The sequence below is a fragment of the Myotis davidii genome, unplaced genomic scaffold (genome assembly GCF_000327345.1).
Source record: "Myotis davidii unplaced genomic scaffold, ASM32734v1 scaffold205, whole genome shotgun sequence".
Classification (NCBI taxonomy): domain Eukaryota; kingdom Metazoa; phylum Chordata; class Mammalia; order Chiroptera; family Vespertilionidae; genus Myotis; species Myotis davidii.
Window position 1 is genome coordinate 5,601,996 of NW_006297573.1, and position 11,495 is coordinate 5,613,490.

The 11,495-nt window shown below is 40.8% G+C and overlaps 1 protein-coding gene across 1 annotated transcript in view; it reads right to left on the bottom strand.

Moving 5' to 3' along the window:
• GUCY2C (guanylate cyclase 2C) overlaps positions 1 to 11,495 on the bottom strand; it is an 81,208-nt gene that overhangs the window by 65,275 nt on the left and 4,438 nt on the right. Inside the window, exons 2-4 of the mRNA XM_006773282.2 lie at positions 5,240 to 5,352; positions 3,739 to 3,803; positions 359 to 574 (exon numbers count right to left, since the gene is read on the bottom strand). Of these exons, the coding sequence (XP_006773345.1) occupies positions 359 to 574; positions 3,739 to 3,803; positions 5,240 to 5,352 (394 nt within the window). The remainder of the gene's footprint in view (positions 1 to 358; positions 575 to 3,738; positions 3,804 to 5,239; positions 5,353 to 11,495) is intronic.

The window sequence follows — 11,495 nt, forward strand, 5'->3', positions numbered from 1 at the left end:
GCCTGCAAGGGAGGCGGGAACGTTGGAGTCCTCCATCACTGAAGCAAGCAAGCTTCATGTTAGTTTCAAGCTGCCTGGCTGCCGGCGGCTATCTTGGCTGGCAGTTAATTTGCATATCTTGCTGATTAGCCAATGGGAAGGGTAGCGGTTGTACGCCAATTACCATGTTTCTCTTTTATTAGATAAGGAGGATGTTTCCTTTGGCCCCTTTGCTTTTATTTGTAAGAGACTGAGCTGGTGTCCACTCCCACTGCTGTAACAGATGGAAAAGGTGCATCTGATAATAACCAGTGGCCGGCCATGAGTCTATGGCTTCTTTCTGTGGCAAGTGCCAGAGAATGTTAATAATTCTGCTTACCATAAACAGTCCTCAGATTCATTATTATTCTTGAAAACATATGCAGTGGTCCAGGAAGAGGTTTTGAATGACAAATTATTAATCTTCCAAAAGTCAACCAAGAAGTGCGTCAACTTCCTAGCCGGAGACATTAACCTGGTTAAATTTTCTTTGAAGTCACATGACAATCCAAAACTTCCAGCTGAAATCATGGGATATGTAAAACTTGCATCAAGGCTATGCCAAGAGGTAAAAAAGGAGAAATAAATATCAGGGTTAACTTAAGTAGCACAAATAAGATCGCCCTTTAACCTGTTTCAGCATGTAAAGAAATACAGGTGACCCTCCCACACAGGTGAATTTTAAAACAACATTTATTAAGCAAATGCTAGGCTTTAAGAACACTTGAGGTGTCTTCATGTATCTGTGACTTAGTTAATTAGATTTATTCTAAAATAAGTTGTCATTTGGGCTGTCATAACATGCAGGCTGGGACATATAAAATTTGGGGAGTAGGGCTAAGAAAATAGAGGATGGGCCTCTATAGCTACCACAATTGTAAAGTCCAAAGGATGCCCTCTACACTGTTTTCTCTATTCATTGCCTTGCTTCCGGCTCTTCTGTGGATTACATTTGAGATAGACGTCGCTGAGGATTTTAGAGTTTTCCTTCCTCTGCTCAGCACATAATAGACCTTCTTGTAGTTCCTTAAACATAACAAGCTTTATTCTCCAACAGGGCCTCACAAATACCAAGAATGCTGTTGCCCTGTCCCTTTGGCTGACTCTTACTAATCCATCAAGCCCTAGATTAAATGTCTCTTTAGTCATCAGGAAAATTTCCTTGATACCTAAGACCAGGTAATTATTTGGGTGAGTATCTGTCTCCTCCACTAGATTGCAAGCTCCATTAAAGCCAGGGATCATGTCTTGCTTGTTCACCTCAGCATCCCCAGTCAGCCTGGTCCAGATGTAGGTGCTCAATATGTATTTGATAAAGGAAGGACAAAAATACCCCCTTCCATCTTCAGTGTTCCACTGAAAGGTGTCACTGAGTATTCTGCTCACATCTCAAACTCCCCACGTTCACAGCCAAATTTATTTTTATTTCTCAAAATGGTTCCTTATCCTGAATCTCCATTTCTTTTAGTGTTTTGAGATCTCAAAGTCTTTTTGACTACTTTCCAGCCCTCACCCCAACATCCAATCAGTTATTAAATACTATTGATTCCACCTTTAAATACCTTTAAAAGTTACCCTCCCTGTGCATGTCAGCTGCTTTCATGCTGAACAGATCCCCTCTTCTCCCCTGCTGACTTCTCTGCCAACACTCTCTCCTTGTCTGCCCCAGTCTTTCCTGTACACTGTTGTCAATTATTCTTCCCCAAATTAAACTGCTTCCTATGGTATTTCCCTGCTCAACCTTAGTGGTTAATGAAATAGAACAAAATCCAATTAAATATAACAAAGCATATGCAACTAATAATCTAATTAAATATAACTCTGTCCCCCAGAACTCAAGGAATGAGTTCACCTCAATTGTTAATGAGCACTCAGTTAACACTTGCTGAGTGAATTGAAATGAGTAAAAAAATAATGCTCATCTTAGAATTTGAGTCCCAAAAAGTAGAATAATATCTTAACCTTGAAGAATATGGCCCCCCTTCATTTTTTCTAGTTTTATCTCTATTATTCTCCTCTATATCTCTTGCATGTCCATTAGTACAGAGTTTCACAAGTTTTCTACACTTCACTGCTTCTTTGCTTTTACACTTACTTCTTTCTCTGCCTGGCTGGGGATACTTAACCCCTTAAATACTTTACCCATTAAAATATACCCATTTTTCAACATACAACTTCTACTATATCACTGCCTTCATGAAGTCTTTCCCTTCTCGAAGCGTAACTCTCCTAACCAGAGTTGACCATTTCCTTCTGTGCACCCAGAGCGTCTTGTTTGTTTCCTTCTCTGATGGAACCTACCTGACTCTGACTTGTACTGGTCACCAGCATCCTCATCACCTTCTCATGTCACCAGGCAGGGGCTAGGTTTTACTTAATTCTCTCTATTCCAATAAAATAAAATGCTTCTTGCCTGTATGGTGTGGCTGAGTGGTTGATCCATGAACCAGGAGGTGAGCCATGAACCAGGAGGTGATGGTTCAATCCCCGGTCAGGGCACATGTCCTGATTGTGGGCTCAATCCCAGTAGGGGAAGTGCAGGAGGCAGCTAGTCGATCATTCTGTCTCATCATTGATTTTTCTATCTTTCTCTCCCTTTCCCTTCCTCTCTCTCTAAACTCAATAAAAAACATATTTAAAATGAAAATGCTTCTTTGCACATGGCAAGTCCTCCTAATTGGTGAGTTCATTTTCTTAACCCCCCTTTTCTTTTGAGCATACTCTATAGCATTGTCAATAAGTAGTCAGACAAGATGACAAGCAGGAACGAGTGCAAGGAAGAGTGAGATTCTGTATTTGTCTGCATTTTGGTATGGAAGATGAGCTAAAAAAAATGCTTCTATGGTATGTCTATGGAGTGCAGTGGCCCTGAGCCCCTGATCTGCCTGTGGAGCTCGTGTGAGGTGTGAGAAGAACAGTTTGCAACAGACATTTCAGAGGCCTAATGTTTACCCCCCAGAGTCTCTTGCAGAGGGTTTTTCAGCACAGTTCTCTCTGCGTAGGCGAGGGCTGATCCTTGATTCAGGGTAAGATTGTAACAGGTGAGAGAAAGGCATGTGGGAGGGATTTTGACTGGGGTCGGTGTAATCTGGAAGACCAAAGTGTTCGTGGTGATGAAATTTAATGACTGGAAGGGATCAGGGCGACTGTCCCAAAGAGAGGTATTTGCATTCAGGAATATATTGAAAGCTTCTTTCTAAGGTGATCAGGGCATTGTGCAAAGTACTGTAATGTGTTATTTAAAACCTTCAAATAATGCTATGAAATAAGTACCTTGCTCCCTTCCTTACTCTTGTAAACCCAGAGCTAAAACAGAGCCCTGCTCATGCCCTTCAGTGCTTCCCTTTACTTTATGTTTCCATACACTCTGCTTATACTTTTGTGAGTATTTCTTTGATTAAGCCCCTTCAAATTATCCAAGTGCATGTCTTCCCTGTTTCCTACCAGAACTCTGACTTTATACCATGTTGCTTCTCCAGCTTAGATGTTGGTAACTGCACCTGAACAGCTACTGTGACTCACCCCACTCTGAGCAAAGGCAGAGTTAACTTGATAAGGGAATTACGGTTGTAAGACCGGTGGCAATATAGGAGGGCCCCAACACCCCCCATTGTGTCGCCTTGACTAGATTGCTGTTTGATAAACTCTTTTTAACACGGATGTCATGTCTTGATTTCAATTCATAGTGGCATCAAAACAACAACAAAACAAAATACTTACTACATCTGGAAGGTGGAATATGTACACGAGGGTCCCATGAGGACACAACCCACCTCTTTTTTATTCTGTAGGAGAAAAAAAGAAAGAAAAAAACTAATGCCTAAAATGGAAACCACACACACACACACACACACACACACACACACACACACCAAAAAAAGAAAACAAAACAAAGGAAAGAATCAAAAGACAGAAAAGAAGTGGTAAGGGAAGGCGGGAAGGCTCCCAGAAGGTTAGAAAGTGGACCACTTAAGATGTTAGAATGCAGAGCAGAAGGGGGCAACATGGGGTGCCTCTTGCTGAGCAAGGGGCAGCTAAGGGATGAAGTAGTCTGAGAGAGGCGGTGCTATGGGTAGAGGGAAAGGTATTCCACTGAAAGGGAGCTGACTGCAGGGAACCTGCATTCTTTATCAAGAGGGAGATGCAGAGTGGAGGAAGGACTGGCAGACGGGCACGTACATAGTAGTGTCTGTCGGCCACATTAGAGAAAAACTAGATTTGGAGGTGCTCTGGAGGGAGTGGGCAAGTTTTAGGAAGAGCTACAAAGTAGGGCTAAAGAGAACAAATGTAATGTGACCAGCTGGGCAATGATAGATCTTATTTTCAACTATATCTCAAGGGGAATGTGATTAGGAACATCCCGTCTTTGGTTTTAGAGAACCAGGTCATACCTTCCTCTGTAGAGATCCAGCCAGGGAGGAAGCACCTAATCTTTTCTTCCTCCCCTGCTATCCCTCCCCAACCTCCCAGGACTGAGGGTGACTGCTGTAATCAGCCACTCCTCCTGGCCCAGGTGGAGCCTACCTCAGCATAATAACATATACTGTTATTGATTGAAGGTTTGGAACCATGCACAGCTCTGTGCCTGGCGCCCTGTTTCACGAGGGCCTTTTCAAAGATTTCTGTAGTAAAGGGGGCATCTCACACACATACTTGCTTCTAGAGAGCTGGAACACTCTTTAGTGTTCCAAGATCTGCATGGGGGGGTGGGGGGGAGGGCACAGTTGGGAGTAGGGATTAGGCAAGAATCTCTCTCGCCCAATTATCTTCCCTTTGACATGACAGTTATTACGTTAAAGTTAGGTTTCAGATTCAGATCTCATGTAGTCACATATATGATGATGACTTGACACAAAGATCTCTGCTGAAGAGCTTTAGAATATATTTTTAACAGGGCACCTCAGGTATTTCTTGAGCGATACAAAGGCAAACAAGTTAGGACCAACATTAAAATTTTTAAAACGTGTTTAAAATAAAATAATTCCACTCCCTAACATGGAAAGTGCACAGATAGCTAAGGTTCTTTCCATTTCCTGGATTCCTGGCGGGCCCTCATCACACGGGAAATCTATAGGGATAAAGTTAGAGAATCTTGCGTTGACGTCGCTCAGCATGGCTAGAGCTGACATGACAGATGCTCATGGACAGCTGCCCAAGGTTCACACTATGATTGTCCAGTGACAAGAGGGTGTGAGCTGTATCTACCAAGGCAGATACTTACAAAAATTCTCCTGAGTAGGTCAAGGCCTTCACAGGTGCTACTCCGACAGTCATTTGACTTATAAAACGCATCCTCTGTACGGATAAAGCTAGCACTCACAGTTGCATTTATTCCTATTATTCGGAAAGGAGCAAACAGAGAGAACTAGTGTTATATTTTAGTAGTTCATACCAGACATAAAATTTACCTTTTGACAATTGATCCTAAGGAAAAAAACGGAGATCCATTTTCAGACCTAGGGATATTTGAGTTTGGAGTTCTTATATTACTCTCTGTCACGTCTTTTCTCTATCTCTTCCCCTCTGCTCCTATCTCTCTCTCATCAGCTTTTTTGAGGCATAATTTACCACCAGAAAAAATCAGTCATTTTAAGTGTACAATTCAATGATTTTTAGTAAACATATATTTATATGTATATATATTGTATTTAGCACATATATATATACTATATAGGGGGGGCAAAAGTAGGTTTACAGTTGTTCATATGGAAAATAATACAATAATCAATAAATAATAATACGAGAATAAACTCCATGTTTTGTGTACCTACAATTGTAAACCTACTTTTGGCCCACCTTGTGTGTGTGTGTGTGTGTGTGTGTGTGCGTGTGTGTGTGTGTGTGTGTGTTATGTATGTATAACATCTCTATTTTCTCATTTCCTATTCATTCATGAACATATATTTTATATATCATATATCTGCGTGCGTGCGTGTGTGTGTGTGTGTTATGTATGTATATATATTTGCACAACCATCCCACAATCCAGTTGAGAACATTTTCTTCATCCTGTTTTTTATTACTATAGACTCAGCAAGTTTCCTATATGGGTCTGGTAAGTGCTAGGGAAGCAATGACAGCCGAAGTGACTTGTGCCCACCTATTCTGGCCCAGAATCTTTGGACAATGGGTCATCTTCAGATGAAGGCAAGAGTATCGATGCCAATATATCTGGGTATTGTTAGGCATCACATTTTGGAAGACAATAAAGAGAGAGCAGAACCATTTGACCAAAGTCTTTCTCTTGCATTTTGTTTTCCTTCCAATAAAAAAAAATAAAAATATTCAGGCCCTAACCGGTTTGGCTCAGTGGATAGAGTGTCAGCTTGCAGATTCAAGCGTCCCAGGTTTGATTCCGGTCAAGGGCATGTACCTTGGTTGCGGGCACATCCCCAGTAGGGAGTGTGCAGGAGGCAGGTGATCGATGTTTTTCTCTCATCAGTGTTTCTAACTCTCTATCCCTCTTCCTTCCTCTCTTTAAAAAATCAATAAAATGTATTTTTTAAAATATTCAGGACAAATCCCTGATACCTAAGCAGAGATATCTGTCATTTTGTGAAGCTCTTACTTAGGAACCCTGGAAACCTCAGTTGCTAGTCTGGCAGTATGAGTGACTTTCTATGTGTTCTTGCACAAGCCATTTTAATTTCTCTACTTGATTCATTCACATGTAAAATGATATTAAAACCAGGTTTGTCAAATGTAATAATTTTTAATTCCTTTAAAAGAGAATACCAGCAATAGAAGTTATTGTTCTTCTGAACATCGAAATTAGAATATTTTAAGAGATATAGATTTGTTCTTTTAGAAAATGGAAACGTCTTTGCTCTTCTACAGACACCTCAGAAATATTTCTACAACTAGGAAGCATTTTATCTCTTGCCTTTTTAGTTGTTGTTGTTAATGCAAGGATATTTATTTATTTATTTATTTATTTATTTATTTATTTAGAGAGGAAGGGAGAGGGGCAGAGAAAGAGAGACACCACTGTGGGAGAGAAGCAGCCATTGGTTGCCTCCTGCATGAACCCTGACTGGGGATGGAATTCACAACCTGGGCATGTGCATTGAGGGGGAAAGGGATGGTAGAACTTTGGGTGCATGGGATGCCACTCAACCGACTGAGCCACACTGGCCAGGACAAGGATACTTATTCTGCTACTATTCTTTATTTAGTAAGATATCTAAATAAGAGATGACAGCATTTTGTTCATACCAAATAGGAGAGGTCGGTGTAATAAGACCAGTCAGAGAAAGTTAATGGAAGATGCAGGGTCAGTGACCCATGTGCCAGCCCTTTATACCTTTTATCTTATTGATTCTCATAAAAATAGGGAGAATACAAGGCAGATGAAGCCAGGAGAACAGTCTGAGTGAGGCTGTGGTGGACCTAGTGGAATGGGAGAATGCATGTGGGGAGGAGTAGAAATTTGGGGTGGAGAAAGTCTAGAAAAGTAGAAAGAGGAGTCAGGAAATGGAGGCCAGTGCACAGTCACATGATGAAAACGGGGCATTGGGAAGATAGCCACACTTTCCCTGTTAATGTATAAGACAGCTCTTACACCTCAACTACCTGTTGCTGTGAGGGACACTAAAGATGATCCACTCAAAAATCCTAGGTTCAAGGCAGCCCATGATGGGCATGGCAAAATCCAGGCTTTTACTGTACAGGGTCTGGGAGAAGGGGAACCGATGTCTATTGAGTGTGATCTTGTACAAGTGATTTCACCTCTGGGGCCCCAGTTCCTCACCCATTTATTCATAGATTAGAACTGGTTGATCTCTGTTAGTATATGCCTAGTGTTGGGCTATGGACTTTTGCATGCATTCTTTCACTAAATTCTCTCCTGAATCCTATGAGGTTAATTAATAATTTACCTTCCTAATTTAAAAATGAAAAGACAGAGGTCCATAGAAGTTAATTAATTTGCATAAGAAGTGAAGCTGGGTTTTGAACCAAGGACACTCTGATTCCAGATTCTGCTGTAGAAAAGTAGTTCTCAAAGTGTGGGGCCACTGACTCCTGAGATACCTGGAGACTCTTTCAGGAGGTTCAGGGGGTCAAAACTATTTGCATAATTATATTAAGACATTTTTGCTTTTTCCCCCCACTCCCCTTCATTCTTGATTATATAGTGAGAGGTTTCCAGAGACTACATAATATGTATTATTATAAGACACTAGTGCCCTGGTGCATGGGTTCATGCACATGGAAAGGAAATTAATTAGAAGGTGGCTGGTGGGGCAGGACTGGGCAAGATGGGCTGGGCATGCCCTGAAGCCAATCTCCCGTGGTCCTTCCCTGGAAGGCTGCACCTGGGGTGGCACAACGGCTCAAAGGGCGTCTATGGAGTGAGCAGGGTCCTTCCGGAAGGTGGGGGCCCTCGGCCTGGCCTGCAGTGATCGGGCCGAAACCAGCTCTCCGACATTTCCCAAGGGGTCTCGGATTGCGAGAAAGTGGTTCTCGGTAACACATCCTGGAATTGGGTTCCCTCCTCTCTGGTTCCATGGTGCGTCACCCAAGAACTGCCTCTGCCAAGTCACCGCAGCTTGGCAGCTCCTGCACTGAGCATCTGCCCCCTGGTGGTCAGTGTGTGTCATAGCTACAGGTCGGAGCATCTACCCCCTGGTAGTCATTGCGCATCATAGCTACCAGTTGGATGGTTGGATGGTTGCTTAGCCTTTTATATATATAGATTAAGTGCAGAAGCAGATATGAAAATCCAGCCATTTTCTATGAAGCCTGACATTAAAGATTTACAAAAATGTAAATCAAAACCACTTTCCCACCTACTTTTATTTTTTGTTTTGATAAATATAGGTTTTCCTTACTAAGAAATATTATCTATGTTAACTGATAAAGTGTCTATAGTTGTTATTTAAGTGAATTGATAAGCAAATATTTAAAACATTTCTGTTTTGAGGTACGATAATTAAAACAGCATCGTATTGGTAGAGAAACAGATATGCAGATCAATGGAACAAAATAGAGAGCCCAGCTATAAAAACACATGCATATGGACAGATAATTTTTGACAAAGGAGCCATCAACACACAATAGAGTAAAGATAGTCTTTTCAATAAATGGTGCTGGGAAAACTGGAAAGCCACATGCAAACAAATGAAACTGGATTACAGTTTGTCCCCATGCATAAAAATTAATTCAAAATGGATCAAAGACCTAGTATAAGACCTGAAACAATAGGTTACATAGAAGAAAATATAGGGACCACACTTATGGACCTTGGTCATGGAGAACATTTTATGAACTTGACCCCAAAAGCAAGGGAAGTAAAGGCAAAAAATAAATGAATGGAACTATATCAAACTAAAAAGCTCCTACACAGCAAAAGAAACTGACAACAAAGCTAGGAGGTAGCCAACCAGATGGAAGATGATATTTGCAAACAGTAGCTCTGACAAAGGTTTAATTTCCAAAATATATAAAGAACTTGTAAAACTCAACACCAAACAAACAAACAACCCAATCAAAAAGTGGGCAGAGAACCTGAAAATACACTTCTCTCAAGAAGACATATAAATAGCCAATAGATATGTGAAAAACTGTTCAACCTCCCTGGAAACTAGGGAAATGCAAATAAAAACTATAATGAGATACCATCTCAGACCTGTTAGAGTGGCCATTATCAATAAGACAAGCAATAACAAGTGTTGGAGAGGTTGTGGAAACAAGGAAACCTCATCCACTGCTGGTGGGAATGTAGACTGGTACAACCACTATGGAAAGCAGTCTGGCTATTCCTAAAAAAATTAAGAATAGAGCTATCATATAACCCAGCAATTCTTCTCCTGGGTATATACCCGAAAAACTCGAAATCATGTATTCCCAAAGATATATGTGCCCCTATGTTCATTGCAGCATTATTCACAGTGGCCTAGACATGAAAACAACCAAAGTGTCCAAATATAGCAGATTAGATAAAGAGGATGTGGTGCATGTACACAATGGAATACTAGCCCTCCATAAGAAAGAATGAATTACTACCATTTACAACAACATGGATGGACCTTGAGAGCATCATGCTAAGTGAAATAAGTCAGCCAGAAAAGAACTATATGATTTCACTCATATGTGGAATGTAAAACTGAAACTCATGAGCACAAACAGCAGTGTGGTGATTGCCAGAGGGAATGGGGTGGGAGGAGATGGGAGTCCTAATATAAGGTGACAGGAGAAGATTTGACTGTGGGTGGTGGGCACAGGGTGCAATACACAGATCTTACAACCTAGCAACTCATACCTGAAACCTATATGTTCATGTTGACCAATGTCATCCCAATAAATTTAATAAATAAAAATAAAATAAAATAAATTTTAAAATATCCCCAGGTGATGATTAAGAAAAAAGTGATAATAAAATAAAATTTAAAAAGAATAAAAACATAAAAATAAAACACTTTTGCTTTAAGTTCCAGTACAGTAAATGCTGATAAATGTAACTGCATAAACAAAGCTCTTCAGATTTCACAATTATTTTTCAGAGTGTAAAGAGGTCTTGAGACCAAAAAGTTTGAGAGCTACTTCTATAGAACATACTGTAGTATGGTGCTACTTCTCAACATTTTATGGTTACATGAACTACTTTTGTTTTTTTATCCCTTTGATCACCGTAAATTCCAAATGATCTCTCAAGAATATACTGAACATTTTTCAGACAATGGAAAGACGTCTATGAAATGACAATTCAAAGCTTAACTTTTAAAATAAGCAATTACCCCAAGCACTGTTTTTCATTCCTCTCTGGCCTGCTCTCTCACCATACCATGGAATCTCAGTCCTGGGAGAATGAGTGGAATGCAATAAAATTCAGGGTGATCTCAGAACCCTCTATCTCCTATCCAGGGCTTTCAGAATGGGGTTGTACCAAAGTGAATCTGCGTATAGTGTCTGAGTCTAGGGCATGACAGCACATGCAGGGCATGGGCCTGGTGTGTTTAGCTATGGAACATACACACTTGAGGAGTTAATGTCCTAAGGTTGAAGCAATCTTTTTTCATCAAATCCTACCTATTCTTCAAATGCACAAAGGTTTTCTAAGTATTAGGAGAAAATATTGTGCTCTTCCATTTACACATCACCCACAACATTTGAATTTCTTTTATTTAGCTCTTCATTATATTGTATTAGATTTTTTCCAAATAATAATGCTCAATATGGGAAAAACCAAGATGGCGGCATAGGTTAACGCCGGAGATTGCTGCCTTGAACAACCAAATCAAAATACACCTAAAAGACGGAAAGGACATCATCCAGAACCACAGGAAGGCTGGCTGAGAGGAAATCCTACAACTAGGAGGAAAGAGAATATCATACCCAGACTCAGAGGAGGTGCAGTGCTGAAATGAAATACTAAGGTGCGGAGTGCATGCTGAGCGGGCTGGCGGCGGAGGGCGCGGTTGTTGTTTTCAATCAGGAGGGAGTTTCAGACTCTGGGCTCCAGATCCGGCCGAGTCTCT